Raw genomic sequence first — 16,164 nt, forward strand, 5'->3', positions numbered from 1 at the left:
TCGAACGGGCAGCATTTCTGAAAAGTTGAGGGGTTCCTACAATGCTCCCCTATGTACATATGTGGCCCGCGAAGTACTTCCCAATGTAGCATGTGGCCCGCATACACATGGAAGTTGGAAACCCCTGACATAGATTCACCTCGTCGATCGACGGTGTTTACTATGTGTGTGGACACAGCTTAACTGATGATAAGGTCTTATCGTCCGAAACCGAACAGAGAATCAAGAGAGAGGATGGAAAAACCTGTTTGTAGGTACCTACTTCTTCATAATTGTTGATTTCTGTTTTCAGCATTTATGAGTCTTCTCAGTACGAAGAACATCCCTACCAACGAAAAAATGAGGGTAAGTCACCCAAGGGGCTTTTTTTCAACGAAATAACGAACGAAAGGAAGTGAGTTTCAAATTTTAACAGGATGAGTTTTCCTTTAGTTTGTCCTTTTGCTTCAACATAACTTCAGAGCGGTGTGTCGGTGTGTCCAATTTTGGCAAAAAGGGTTCAACATCTAAAGGACAGTCGCTCGGATCTACGGGGCCCTCATAGGGGCCGCTTATCTGAGTATGTTTTACAGGTGATTGAGCTACTAGTAATAGAGGGGATGATAGAAGGCACTAATACAGTTGGAAGGCCACCCCTCGACTACATAAAGCAGATCATGAGAGACATGAACGTGGCTCCTTAAATTACATCTCTCTCTCTCCCTTTCCTTTCTCTCTCTCTCTCTTTTTTTTAAATTCCTACCTACCTACATATTCGTTACCTAAGTATACATATTCGTTTATTTTAATTTAATTCACTTTCATTTTTGTTTCAGATCGATTTCTTCCCTCGGGCTTAACATATTGCATGCTTATCTGGATTGAACCACCAACCTCCGAATCCAAAGTCTACCACACGCTAACCACCACACTACTGCAGTTGAGTGACGTGCTGATGTGCTATTCTCAAAACAAGAAGACATCCATTTTTTCAAACAAGACGTCAATAAAATTATCATTTTTTATATTTTTTAAATTGAATTTTTCCTCAGGTTGCTAAACTTTTATTTATAAGTAGATAATAACTGGTTTAATATCTTCGGGTTCTGACCACATTACCTAATGCAGGGGTTCCCAAACTTTTGAGTACTGCGCCCAACCTGACACCTCAAGGTTCTTTTGGCGTACCTACCACCAAACATCAATTTTGTACAGTTTGGGGGTTAAATGAAGAAATTATAGCGCCGCAGCCGAAAATTTCGTGTTATGTAATCGTGATCTCCCTGTTAAACCATAGCTGCAGTACTGGTTTAATTCCTCTGGGTTCTGTCAAACCATACCTGCAGTGCTGGTTTAATTCCTCCGGCTTCTGTTAAACCAAAGCCCCTCCACTGATTTAATTCCGTCAAACACGGGAAATGCATCTGAGGAATTACTTGAATGTAAAATGCATTAAAATAGGCTCACTGAATACTGAAAGGAATAAAGGCTCTTAAACTATGTGTTTTCGTTTTTAAGGCCTTTCTTTAATAAAACCCTTTAATCAACAACCTGTCTATTATAATATAAATATAGTAAAAATCAATTACCTACTATATAACTACTTATTTTTACGTTCCTTATTTTTAAGGGGTTTGATATAACTGGTAAGGTCTTATCGTCCCGAAAGTGAAGAGAGAAGGAAGACAAATTAAAAAGTAAGCCAGCCGTTGCGATAAAATACGCCTTGGGATAAAATACGCCTCGGGCAGAAATCAAACCCGCAACCCAGAGCTTACAAGATAAACGCGCTATTCTCTAAGCTAACTCTAACTAGGCTGGCAATTATAACATTTATAACCCATGGTACCTCATCATGGGACTTTGCCATCTCATTCTGGCAGGATAAACAAGATAATTCTATTCTAATATGTATTGTTTGTTATCTATTTTTATTTTATCAGTTCTTAGAAATATCGGCAGAAATCCGCGCTAGGAAATCTTTGGGGTTTGATAACTGGTAAGGTCTTATCGTCTCGAAAGCGAAGAGAGAAGGAAGACAAAAAAAGAGTAAGCCAGCCGTTGCGATAATGAACCTCATCTATTTGGGATAAAATACGCCTCGGGCAGAAATCAAACCTGCAACCCAGAGCTTACAAGATAAACGCGCTATTCTCTAAGCTAACTCTAACTAGGCTGGCAATTATAACTGCCCATGGTACCTCATCATGGGACTTTCCGGTCTCATTCTGGCAGGATAAACAAGATAATTCTATTCTATTCAAATGTATTGTTTGTTATCTTTTTTTATTTTATCATTTCTTAGAAATATCGGCAGAAATATGCGCTAGGAAATCTTTGCTGACTGGAAACCTTCGTCAGGTGAGAATATGAAATATGCTGACGTCAATATTAAAGTCTGCAGAACAGAGGTCGTAGAAAAAAGAAAAATTCCGTTGGTCCCCATGTGCAAAATGGCGGTTTACATCGTTTGGCGAAAGAAACCGCCGTTTTGCATATTGCCTAGAGGTCAGTCAGCTAATTTTCGTACTTCTTATTGCCAATCAGTTGAGTTTTATGATCCCAAAAGTGGTTTTCCCTGTACTACTGGAAAATGGTACAACTTTTCTGAAAATTTCTTTTGCCAAACAATGTAAACCGCTGTTTTGCCTATTGCCCCATGGTCAATCAGCTAATTTTCGCACTCCTTATGGCCAATCAGTTGAATTTTGTATAATCAGTTTTTTTAGGGATACCTTTGGGTATTCTGAAAAGTAATAATGTTTTGTACATTTTAAAAGAAAAATCACTACTTTAGCTTGAAAATTGACTCCGTAGCATGATATTGAAAACCGTCCGTGATGCCTTTGGGTATTCTGAAAAGTAAGTAATAATGTTTTGTACATTTTAAAAGAAAAATCACTACTTTAGCTTGAAAATTGACTCCGTAGCATGATATTGAAAACCGTCCGTTCTTTCTGCTGGACCCTGTATATTTATCTGAGGCAGCATTTCAATAAATATTGAACTTTTTTTTATGACATAGGAAGAAAACTTGTTTCAAGTGAGAGTTGTATCAAGTACCTAAAGAAAGTAAATTAACCAGGAGCACATTGCATGTTGAATATGTTTCTTCTATTGGCATGGTGATAGTTTAATGACATAGGAAGAAAACTTGTTTCAAGTGACAGTTATATCAAGTACCTAAAGAAAGTAAATTAACCAGGAGCACATTGCATGTTGAATATGTTTCTTCTATTGGCATGGTGATAGTTTATTGTTTGTCAATATCTAACATTCGTACCTACTTATGTGTAATATAAACCTATTTAATTTACATATGAGAGCTTTTATCACGCTATGCTATATTCTGTCCACCATTGTTCTATATTGATTCAAAAAATATACCAGAGAGCTTCATAGGGAAAAGAGTTGAAAGAATAGAAGTCAGGAGAAAAGGCAAGGGAGGCTGAAGAAAAGGGTGGAAAAATCATGTGAACCAAGACTTAAGGGAGAAGAATTTATCAGGACATTAGGTACACAATAGAGCTGCCTGGAAGGCACTGACAAGAAACACCAACCCTATTTAAATAGGAAAAGGCTAGGAAGAAGAAGACAATAGGTAAGTACCTAATCAGTAATCAGAATACCTACATAGGTCCCTACCCTACACGTATAGGTATTTGAAAATCGACTCAGACAAACGCGCGAACGTCAGCAATTCCTGTGTTTTGTTTAGATAAAAAATCAAGTCATTGCAACATACGTGCTAGTAATATTTTCCTCAGAACCAAGTTATCACATGAACCTACTTGTTCAACTACTGGAGTGATAAGGTTTACTTGACTTTCTTCCAACGTTTCGAACATGTGGAAGAAGTTCTCCTATTTGAACCATAATTACCAAGATCTCAAGTTAGACAAAAGCAAACAATAATTTTGATTTAGAAACTGGGATGTGAAAATGTCTATAGTGTGTCCAGATCTATGTGACAGCAAAAAAATCGGCATTGTTGCCAAACATGTCACATGTGCAATGGTTGGGAATCTTTAAAAGGGGAAGGTATATTGCACAGTGCTTCCTCCGACAGTGAGAGAAAGTCAGGTAAGGCGATATCCACCTTACCTGTTCTGGAATCCAACCTCTGAACTTAGAGCTACCTCTGCATTTTAAAAGAGAGAGTTATGGACGCCTCTAAAGCTTTACAACATAACAAAGGACACAAGAACCCATACTGCACTATGAATGCTTCTATTTTAGCAAGATTTTCAAAGCTTTCCAAACTGTGCTTCAATTTTTGTTTTATGAGATCAATAAATTCAGTTGGATTGATTTTGTCCGAGAGTAAGAACAGAGCTATGATATTAAAGCTGGATTCCTGAACTTGGTTGTCTTCTGTAATGAAATGCTCGTTGATATAGTTGTAAATGAAATCCTTGCCATAAGAGAAAACTTTAGCAAAACCTTCAAGCAACTCTCGAAACTCGTTGGTCTTATCACTGTTTGGTCTACAGATATTGAGAAAGTTATTAATGACTTCCACTAAGCCTGTGCTATTCAGCCCAATGTCCATTTGTTTGATAGGTGAAATGAGACTAGCTACAATGTGTTTCCTTAAACAGAAATCTATTCCAGAGCGAATGATTAGATTATGTTTAAAATTGACCTGTATTAAGTTCGTCACTATTTTAAAAGCAGAGGTAATCTTTGACAGACACTCCTGGGTAGATGTGATTGTTGGTTTCACGTCACTGGATGCAAGTTGCACAATTGCAACAATTTAAGGATTTCCTGCAATCTGATTGGTTCCTTCATTTTGGGTTGATGACTCATTGCTGTCATATTAATCTGGATGAACTATAGTGAACCTGTAATAACGACAAAAGACTTAACAAAACGAGAAAAATGCACCTATTCATACCCTCTGTCGTCTGTCATGAGCAGAGTCCTTCAAACGTCATAATGTCATGATATCATACTAAAACGTCATATTTTAGCTTTTTTGGGGAAAACATCATAAAACGAAATGTGTTTCCTTAAACAGAAATCTATTCCAGAACGAATGATTAGATTATGTTTGAAATTGACCTGTATTAAGTTTGTCACTATTTTAAAAGCAGAGGTAATCTTTGACAGACACTCCTGGGTAGATGTGATTGTTGGTTTCACGTCACTGGATGCAAGTTGCAATTGCTTAAAATTTCAATCTGTTTTTCGACGAAAAAACACCCCCCTTTGGAAGTTTCTTCCTCTGTTTTTCAAATCAGAACGATGTAATGTTAGAGGTACAATATGTCAGATGCGTGGAACAAGGCGAAAAAACGCTTCGAGTCTCTGAATTGCTGCAGTAGTTTCCATATTCCACCCGAATCAATACCATCCTATTCCTCTTTCCTCCTCCTTCCTCTCCTCTTTCCTCCTCCTGTCTCCCTATTCGTCCTCCTCCTTCCTCCCTATTCCTCCCATTCGCCCTTATCCTCCGCCTCACATTTCATCAGCATCGTCTTTGCAGTCAAATTTCGCTCGGGGTTGGGAAAGTTGTTCAACTACTGGAGTGATAAGGTTTACTTGACTTTCTTCCAACGTTTCGAACATGTGGAAGAAGTTCTCCAATGTCTTATTTCCTTGAGTTTGACCATCATATTCCATGCTGTACATTCGTTTTATAATGTAGAGAGCTGACTTTCGGATGGACGGATTCATATTAGGAAGTTGTTCCAGAGAAAATTCCTTCAAGTGTTTGTAGAAACATTCCAGCTCCAAGCTATGGTCACTTTGGTTTATATTTCTCGTAGCATGTCCATCCCGTAGTATGTGCTTCATCAGTTGAGCGATAAGAGACACAATACTTCCCATTTAGTTTATTTGATAAAAGAACTGGGTGGGAGAGATTTTAACTGTTTAAAGCATAATTGCTTGTCGCAAACATCGTTGCCTCTTCACTAGAACTCGAAGCACCAACCTAAAGATTCAAAGTCCACCGTGCTAACCACAACACTGAGGTTGATCTGTCTTATCGTTCCGAAATCGAAGAGAGCAGAGAGGTCAGGATAAGACAAAGCCAGTCGTTCCCAGAATGAAGCCCATTTAGGATAGAGTTCGCCCCGGGCGGGAATCAAAACCGCGACCGGTTGTTAAGAGTTTCTTACCCTAAGACTAGTATGGATTTCTTCGGGTACTTGAAGTCTTGTAGTTTTACACTGTTGTTGGTTTGTTCAGCTCCGATAATTTGATACCCGTGCTCGGTTCGCATTTGTTTCAGATATTCCTTCAGATTGTGCTTTTTTACCTGAAATTTAAGAGAATTAATTGACATTGAATCATTTATTTATTTTTTCCAGAATCAGTAGACAGTAAAAACATAGAACAGGCAAAAAGAGAGGACAAAATAAAAGTATAGCACGTTGAATGCACCAGTTAGCGACGGACCACTGAAGTTAAGCCATGTTGAGCATGGTTGGAATCTGAACGGGTGATCGGTACATCACGTGTTACTGATTCGTTACCCTCTTTCTGATTTAACCTCTTTAAGCTCTACTTGAAAAAAAAAAATCTAGTACCTACGTTAAGGAAAGTAGTGTGTAGTGTGATGTTCACATTAGATTTCAGTATACCTCTATAATGTTGATGTGTTTCTCTGACGTCATACTGAGGGCTTTGAACTCGGCACTGTTCGTAATGTCCAACGAGTCCACCACGAGGCTCGCCCCGAACACCTCACACGATCGGCTGAGTCCGCCAATGTTCGGGAATAGAGAGCTGACTTTCGGATGGACGGATTTATATTAGGAAGTTGTTCCAGAGAAAATTCCTTCAAGTGTTTGTAGAAACATTCCAGCTCCAAGCTATGGTCACTTTGGTTTATATTTCCATCATTTGCACTTGTTGCATTAATCAAATAGTAGGATGCAATCTGATCAAACAGAAATATAATTATAGAAAACTTGATTTCTAAATCCAGCTGCTTATCTTGGAACAAAATTCCATTCAAATAATCAATAACAACTTTATCTTGCAAAGTTTCATGAAAATATTCTATAACATTCATGTAGAGGGTAATGCTCAGGATTTTATTTTGTTCTTGCAATAGGAGCTCATTCATTTTATGCAACATGAACACAAATATCACATTGAAGTCACTTGGCAACTTTACTGTCATTTTATTGATCATACTCAACAAAATGTTCAGTAATTTTGCCAGAAGTATTTTAATGTCATCATTCATTTTGATTTGACAAAGTTCAAAGATGTTTAGATCTCCCTCTTCAGCAGTTATTTTGAAATGCACATTGTTGTGAAATATTTCACTAACAACTCTTTGAAATACTTCGTTCATGCAATCTTTCAGTTCTGTATTCCTCTTTAAGCTTACTTCAAACAAAGTATTTAGAACAATGGAATAACATCCAAGTAGTTTGTCAATCAGTTCTGAATCATGTGAGTTTTGACAATAGTTGAATATTGCTAGAAGAATATTTTCTAGCTGTATTTGTTGAATAGTATCATATTAATCAAATAGTAGGATGCAATCTGATCAAACAGAAATATAATTATAGAAAACTTGATTTCTAAATCCAGCTGCTTATCTTGGAACAAAATTCCATTCAAATAATCAATAACAACTTTATCTTGCAAAGTTTCATGAAAATATTCTATAACATTCATGTAGAGGGTAATGCTCAGGATTTTATTTTGTTCTTGCAATAGGAGCTCATTCATTTTATGCAACATGAACACAAATATCACATTGAAGTCACTTGGCAACTTTACTGTCATTTTATTGATCATACTCAACAAAATGTTCAGTAATTTTGCCAGAAGTATTTTAATGTCATCATTCATTTTGATTTGACAAAGTTCAAAGATGTTTAGATCTCCCTCTTCAGCAGTTATTTTGAAATGCACATTGTGTCTGAAATGAGACTTAAATTGCTTAAAATTTCAATCTGTTTTTCGACGAAAAAAACATCCCCCTTTGGAAGCTTCTTCCTCTGTTTTTCAAATCAGAACGATGTAATGTTAGAGGTACAATATGTCAGATGCGTGGAACAAGGCGAAAAACGCTTCGAGTCTCTGAATTGCTGCAGTAGTTTCCATATTCCACCCGAATCAATACCATCCTATTCCTCTTTCCTCCCGTGTTATTTCGTGCAATCTTTCAGTTCTGTATTCCTCTTTAAGCTTACTTCAAACAAAGTATTCAGAACAACTGAGTAACATCCAAGTAGTTCATCAATCAGTTCTGAATCATGTGAGTTTTGACAATAGTTGAATATTGCTAGAAGAATATTTTCTAGCTGTATTTGTTGAATAGTATCATAACAAACAAGCTTGAATTATTCAAAGCTTTCAAAGTAATATCCAATAAGCTTACAATGATATCCAAGTCATTATTGAGGAGATGCAATCGTTCAATAGCCACTCTGATGATTGAGACATTTTCATATTGCAACATACGTGCTAGTAATATTTTCCTCAGAACCAAGTCATCACATGAACCTACTTGTTCAACTATTGGGAAAGTTTCATCTGCAAAATAATCTGCAATGTCTCGTGTAAGTCTCTTTTCCACTCTTTTTATTTTTTAATTGACCTTTCCACATTTTTCGCTATTCCTCCTTCTTTTGGTGTCGATGTTGGTAAGTGGTTTAGTTCAAAGGATTTTTTTCTTTAAGACAAGCCCACATTATTTTAATACCAACATATTTCTTCTGATCTCCTTTCAAAAAGTGACTGGAACACATCCAATCAGTAATTTCCAGACCTAATGCTGTTCTGAATCCCGGATTTGTGAACTCGGGTTGACAATTTGTTGCAAGTGATGCAGTCATGAGTTGTACATTCTACACAAACTAAAATTCATGGCATACTAGGTACAGTTTTGATTTTAAAATTGAAGAGTAATTTTGGAATCCAGCAGATACACTCTTGAGAAGTTATCAATCCGTATTTGTGCATCTGCAATTCAAAATTGTTTAGAGCCCAGTATTAGTCTATTGAACTCTCACTATACAGGTGAGCTTCCAAAGTGGTAATTGCACATACCTTGCATGTAGGAGACCTAGAAGGTGTGGGACATATCAATATGAATTCTGAGTGCACCCTGAAAAACTATTACCATATTCTGCAAGGAATAACAGTGCTTACCCTCAATCTCTCAGAATTTTAAAAGGAACTTGGTGCCGTATCCAATTTTACAGTATGCATTTACTTCTGAGTCCTGTGATTAACTTCTGTAGGTGTTTGATGTGTGAGCAGACTTGAAATGGGCAAATGAAATTCAATAGGTACTCAAAATAACACCCACGCAGAGTCAAATATTTCTTTTTATCTTTATCAAAAACACCAAAAAAATACATGCCAGATTTCAAATTTTCGCGCGATACTTACTTTACTTTCCGAGTCCGGATCACCATTATTGTCAAGTTGTTTAGATCTTGTTCATCCAGTATCTAGTCACTGCAATTGCTTTGTCGTTTGCGACTTTCAGATCCTCCATGGTGCAAGTTTCCGGGAGGTCAGGACAAGTGAGAGTTTCCGGGAGGTCAGGACAAGTGAGAAGGTCAGGACAAGTGAGATTCGCGCGATAATCAGAAGAAATCAACCAATCAGCAATCAGTTGTACGGTAATTTTTCATGTACGGTAAAAATAAAAGGGACTTTTGTACGACTCTTTTGTCCCGATTATGTGGCAACACTGTATTACTTTTTTTCCCGCAATTTTTTCATTGATTTGATTTTTTTTTTCTTCCAAAAAGTTGAAATACCTACTTGAAATTTCAAATTTGGAAAAGTTCACCCGTTTCCTGCTTCAGATTTCACTAATTTCACTAAATTTACCCCATTGTTGATTTGTCTTCTTGGGATCAATTGCTGTCGAGAAATTCGCTTCGTGAAACACATCATTGTTCTGGGATCAATATATTCCTGCATTGTTATCGGAAGAAGACAGTCTGGTAAGTTATGATGATCAATAGACATGAGAGTTCATCTCTCTTCAACCACCCTAAAAACCACCCATTTATCTTGCGCCCTAGCTGGATGAAAGCTTTGCTTCTGTGCACTCTGTCATTTCCCACGTACTTGAGTAGGTAGGTACCCATTTTTCTGTCATAAGTAGGTGGGTGATTCATATTGTGAGAGCTTCTTCTCAAGGGTAAGTGCTTGACCTATCTTCTTGCAAAATATTTTTTAGACCATTGTAGTCATTCAAAAGCTACCTATTTACATATGTGTACTTTATTTTTTACTGACACCTGGGATTGAAATCAATCCCATATCTATTAATGAAATACAATGGAGGAGTGTAATTGGGAAAATATTTTTAATAAAAGGTCTCTTCTTGTAAAATATTTTTTAGACCATTGTAGTCATTCAAAAGCTACCTACTTACATATATGTTTACTTTATTTTTTTACTGACACCTGGGATTGAAATCAATCCCATATCTATTAATGAAATACAATGGAGGAGTTGCAATTGGGAAAATATTTTTAATAAAAGGTCGATTCCTACGTAAAAAGTTGTGAAAAATCCAAATCTGAGGTTAAAACTCCAAAAAAGTAACTTTAAAAGGTCAAAAATTGTGGCGTAGTGGTCAAGACGCTCGCCTGGTAATCAGGAGGGCGTGGGTTCGATCCCAGCCAAGGTATGGAATTTTATCCTCATTTATTGCTGTCGTCTTCTCTAAATACAAATTCAAAATGAACAAATAATTGTACTCGTTATTGAAAACACCAAACTCTTGTTTAGAAATATCCACAGTACTATTTAAAAGTTGAGTTTTCACGAAAGACTGAACCGTACTGCTGTACGTTATTAAAAATTCAATGGTATCTCCATACTTCTCGAGGTCTCTATTTTCCAATATCTGCGACAGGTGTGTTTTGAATTGATCTTCAGTGTAATTAAGACTGAGAAATGAATGTATGAAACAGCAATTGCCTTCAATGGACGCCTAACTCAACCGTACTGCTGTATGTTATTAAAAATTCAAGGGTATCTCCATACTTCTCGAGGTCTCTATTTTCCAATATCTGCAACAGGTGTGTTTTGAATTGATCTTCAGTGTAATTAAGACTGAGAAATGAATGTATGAAACAGCAATTGCCTTCATTGGACGCCTCTGAAGCTTTACAACATAACAAAGGACACAAGAACCCATACTGCACTATAAATGCTTTTATTTTAGCAAGATTTTCAAACTGGACGCCTCTAAAGCTTTACAACATAACAAAGGACACAAGAACCCATACTGCACTATAAATGCTTTTATTTGAGCAAGATTTTCAAAGCTTTCCGAACTGTGCTTCAATTTTTGTTTTATGAGATCAATAAATTCAGTTGGATTGATTTTGTCCGAGAGTAAAAACAGAGCTATGATATTAAAGCTGGATTCCTGAACTTGGTTGTCTTCTGTAATGAAATGCTCGTTGATATAGTTGTAAATGAAATCCTTGTCATAAGAGAAAACTTTAGCAAAACCTTCAAGTAACTCTCGAAACTCGTTGGTCTTATCACTGTTTGGTCTACAGATATTGAGAAAGTTATTAATGACTTCCACTAAGCTTGTGCTATTCAGCCCAATGTCCATTTGTTTGATAGGTGAAATGAGACTAGCTACAATGTGTTTCCTTAAACAGAAACCTATTCCAGAACGAATGATTAGATTATGTTTAAAATTGATCTGTATTAAGTTTGTCACTATTTTAAAAGCAGACTTAATCTTTGACAGACACTCCTGGGTAGATGTGATTGTTGGTTTCACGTCACTGGATGCAAGTTGCAGGTAGTGAGTTACATAGAACAAAGGCACTGGACCCCATGGTACACACATGATGCTTTTGATGAGGTTTAGATAATGATCTCCTTCAGCATAGGGCTTGTTAAGAAGCTCAAATAACTTCACAAGACTGTTCTTAACACCTTCCGATTCTGGAACAAACAAGCTCAATATCTAACATTGGTACCTACTTATGTGTAATATGTATAAACCTATTTAATTTACATATGAGAGCTTTTATCACGCTATGCTATATTCTATCCACCGTTGTTCTATATTGGTTCCAAAAATATACCAGAGAGCTTCATAGGGAAAAGAGTTGAAAGAATAGAAGTCAGAAGAAAAGGCAAGGGAGGCTGAAGAAAAGGGTGGCAAAATCATGTGAACCAAGACTTAAGGGAGAAGAATTTATCAGGACATTAGGTGCACAATAGAGCTGCCTGGAAGGCACTGACAAGAAACACCAACCCTATTTAAATAGGAAAAGGCTAGGAAGAAGAAAACAATAGGTAAGTACCTAATCAGTAATCAGAATACCTACATAGGTCCCTACACGTATAGGTATTTGAAAATCGACTCAGACAAACGCGGACAAACAAGCTTGAATTGTTCAAAGCTTTCAAAGCAATATCCAATAAGCTTACAATGATATCTAAGTCATTATTGAGGAGATGCAATCGTTCAATAGCCACTCTTATGATTGAGACATTTTCATATTGCAACATACGTGCTAGTAATATTTTCCTCAGAACCAAGTCATCACATGAACCTACTTGTTCAACTAAATTTGAACCATGATTACCAAGATCTCAAGTTAGACAAAAGCAAACAGTAATTTTGATTTAGAAACTGGGATGTGAAAATGTCTAGTAAAGCTGTAATAACGACAAAAGACTTAACAAAACGAGAAAAATGCACCTATTCATACCCTCTGTCATGAGTCTGAAATGAGACTTAAGAGTATCAGACTTAAATTGCTTAAAATTTCAATCTGTTTTTCGACGAAAATACACCCCCCTGGAAGCTTCTTCCTCTGTTTTTCAAATCAGAACGATGTAATGTTAGAGGTACAATATGTCAGATGCGTGGAACAAGGCGAAAAAACGCTTCGAGTCTCTGAATTGCTGCAGTAGTTTCCATATTCCACCCGAATCAATACCATCCTATTCCTCTTTCCTCCTCCTTCCTCTCCTCTTTCCTCCTCCTGTCTCCCTATTCGTCCTCCTCCTTCCTCCCTATTCCTCCCATTCGCCCTTATCCTCCGCCTCACATTTCATCAGCATCGTCTTTGCAGTCAAATTTCGCTCGGGGTTGGGAAAGTTTCATCTGCAAAATAATCTGCAATGTCTCGTGTAAGTCTCTTTTCCACTCTTTTTATTTTTTAATTGACCTTTCCACATTTTTCGCTATTCCTCCTTCTTTTGGTGTCGATGTTGGTAAGTGGTTTAGTTCAAAAATTTGGATTTTTTTTCTATTCTTATCCGTAGATTTTTTTGGCATTTTTACTTTCTATTTTAGAGATGTAGAATCTGACATTTATTTTTCTCGAATTTTTTCTCCTGAATCCTCGATGTTATGATGTATGATTTCAACGGGAAATTTTGGGTTACTCCCAAAAAATTACTTTCTGCTTTCTGTAAATTCATTATTTTATGCAAGAACAGATTTTTTTGAGATTGTCTTGCATGACTACTGTTCATGAAATTAAAAAGCAATGTCCATTTTTTTTTTTTTTTTAAGAGGTTTGACAGAGGGAACTGTAACTGCTATGGTCTTATCGTCCCGAAATCGAAGAGAGAAGGAAGACAGGATAGGAGAAAGCCAGCCGTTCCGAGAACGAACATTATCCGTTCAGGATAAAATCCGCCCCGGGCGGGAATCGAACCCGCGGCCTAGCGCTTACAAGGCAGACGCACTACCAACTAAGCTAACTAGGCTGGCTACGGATTTTTTCAAGAGGTTGGATAGTCCCTAAAGTGAACAGAGAAGAAATACTAATTTCTTGAGAGAGCAATATGGTCAAACTCTGAAACAAACGGCCGATAAAGTTCAGCCTGGTTAACTTGGAGGGTAGCGCGTCTGCCTTGTAAGCGCTAGGTCACGGGCTCGATTCCCTCCCGGGGCGGATTTTCTCCTAAACAGATAGAGTTCGTTCTCGGAACGGCTGGCTTTCTCCTATCCTGTGTGTTCTTCTCTCTTAGCTTTCGAGACAATAAGAGGTCAGCACTTATCTAGTTCCCTCTATCAAAATTCTTCTTGGCTGAAGAAAAAAAAAAAAAAGATCTAACCGCTGGGGCTGTTCTGACGAATATTTCCCTATAGTAAACCAATTTTGCTTTTTGTGCTGAAGTAATGTGATGGCCTCCAGTATACCACAATGTTCTCATAAGTAGAATAGAGGAAGTATAACTCGATATCTGAGGCAGTCGCTTTTGTGCTGTTCTAGGCAAACGGATGTATCCATTGCTGACTGAGGCAAACTCAAACCTTTCACTGCTTAACTTGAAAGCTAAATATATGTACCTAGGTGTATTTTCCTTTCTGGGAAATTTTCGTAAACTGAACCAGAAGAGAAACTGAAAATGGAGCCCGTACTAAAACTAAACCATGTCAGCTCCCATGGCGTAGTGGTCACTGCGCTCGCCTTGCACGCGGGAGACCCGGGTTCGATTCCCGGCGGGGTCAAGAAATTTGTTCAACTTCCGTCATCGATTTTTTTTTCTTTCTTTTTACAAAAGGACAAAGTCTGAAAATCGATGTCAGTCATGTAAGTGACTTATTAAACAGCAGAGTAAGGGGATGGAAGTCCCGAGAAAATGCAGTCCTAGAGAAATTCTACAAAAAAAACTTCTCGGGACAATTTTCGTAGACCCAAGGTCAACTTTCAAAATAGGATTCTACTTCCTAACGGCAAGGGTACCGGTCTGGTTTCAGAATGAAGCTGTCAAGTCGAGGGCACTGAACACGGTTGCAAGTTTCAATGACAGAATTTCTTCTCGGGACAATTTTCGTAGACCTAAGGTCAACTTTCAAAATAGGATTCTACTTTCTAACGGCAAGGGTACCGGTCTGGTTTCAGAATGAAGCTGTCAAGTCGAGGGCACTGAACACGGTTGCAAGTTTCAATGACAGAATTTGTAGAGGGATGGGTAATCGCTCAAATTCTTGGAGAAGGAGCATATGGCGAGTGAGTACATTTTTACCTCCTAATTACAATTTTTTAATAAACCTTTATTTCCCTTCATTTTTACAGAGTACATATAATTTTGTTTATAATAATCAAAGCAAAGGATATTAGATGGGGATATATTTACGTAGATGAAAATAAAGCCAATATTTGTTTCTTATTATTTTGAGTTTTTTTCTATAATTTTGGAATAATAATAGAGGTCTCAAATGTGCTAACAAGACCGACGATATAGACTCCATTGCAAATAATCATCCTCTTAAATAAATTAAAATTGAAAGGAAAAAAAAGTTAATTGATCTTTCTACTCGTAAAACCCTTAAAATGGACCCTTTACATATAGCCCAAATTGATCCATTAAAAGTCAATATCCTAATCCTTTGGAAAATACCTATAGGATAAGGAAAGTAAAGAAGTCTAAATCACCAAACGGCTTCCGGCCTTCTCTGTTCGCAGAGTGAAACTCCTGATCAACCCCGTTCATAAGAGCGCCGTGGCCGTCAAAACCATCGACCTTCTCAAGCACCCCGGGGGTAGAATTTCTCTAGGACTGTATTTTCTCGGGACTTCCATCCCCTTACTCTGCTGTTTAATAAGTCACTTACATGACTGACATCGATTTTCAGACTTTGTCCTTTTGTAAAAAGAAAGAAAAAAAAATCGATGACGGAAGTTGAACCTAGACTACTAAATGGAAATCGCAACTGTCCTAGATTAAAGGAAAAAAATAGCTATTAATTAGATTCATATTAGACACCCTAGTCAACTATAAAATAAGGTAAGCCATTAAAAAAATAGCTTTTACCATGGGAAAAGACAACTGCACCTAAAATAAATAGGAAAAGAAAACCGCACCTAAACCTAAATTAAATAAAATGCATGAAAAAATTTCCAAGTTCCTACCTACCTACAATAGGGATAGTTATCAAGTAGAACAAGATGAAAGAAGAAAAAAATCAATCTTAAACGTCTACATTTCATTCCCACCCTTGGAGGAATTCCCTTTTTCCAGTCTCATCTTTCCCATTTCTGTCTCGTCCTTGATATTCACTCCCTCCCATTTTTCATCCCTCATCGACTTTCCTTCATCTCGCCTTCGCATTTCTTCTTTCGGGAAGATTCCTTTTTTCCCCTCCCTCCCAACACCCTTTCTCCCTAGAACAGTTCACCTTAGTATTTCTTCTCTCCGGAAAGATTCTGCTTTCCCTCCCTCCCTGTTTGAACATTTCGATCGAAC

At 37.3% G+C, this 16,164-nt stretch overlaps 1 protein-coding gene and 1 long non-coding RNA gene across 2 annotated transcripts in view; one reads left to right on the forward strand and one right to left on the reverse strand.

Moving 5' to 3' along the window:
- The window catches only part of LOC103513996 (probable methyltransferase TARBP1), a 25,217-nt gene extending 13,315 nt beyond the window's left edge, over positions 1-11,902 (reverse strand). Inside the window, exons 1-2 of the mRNA XM_008478859.3 lie at positions 11,171-11,902; positions 10,696-10,915 (exon numbers count right to left, since the gene is read on the reverse strand). Coding sequence (XP_008477081.2) covers positions 10,696-10,915; positions 11,171-11,794 — 844 coding nt within the window. The 5' untranslated portion in view covers positions 11,795-11,902. The remainder of the gene's footprint in view (positions 1-10,695; positions 10,916-11,170) is intronic.
- Positions 11,903-13,035: 1,133 nt separating this feature from the next.
- On the forward strand, positions 13,036-15,465 carry LOC113465350. Its single transcript, XR_003392834.1, has 3 exons — positions 13,036-13,092; positions 14,820-14,927; positions 15,384-15,465. It is a non-coding gene; the product is annotated as an uncharacterized LOC113465350 (long non-coding RNA).
- Positions 15,466-16,164: the final 699 nt, after the last annotated feature.

The sequence above is a fragment of the Diaphorina citri genome, unplaced genomic scaffold (genome assembly GCF_000475195.1).
Source record: "Diaphorina citri unplaced genomic scaffold, Diaci psyllid genome assembly version 1.1 scaffold1063, whole genome shotgun sequence".
NCBI classification, from domain to species: Eukaryota; Metazoa; Arthropoda; class Insecta; order Hemiptera; family Psyllidae; genus Diaphorina; species Diaphorina citri.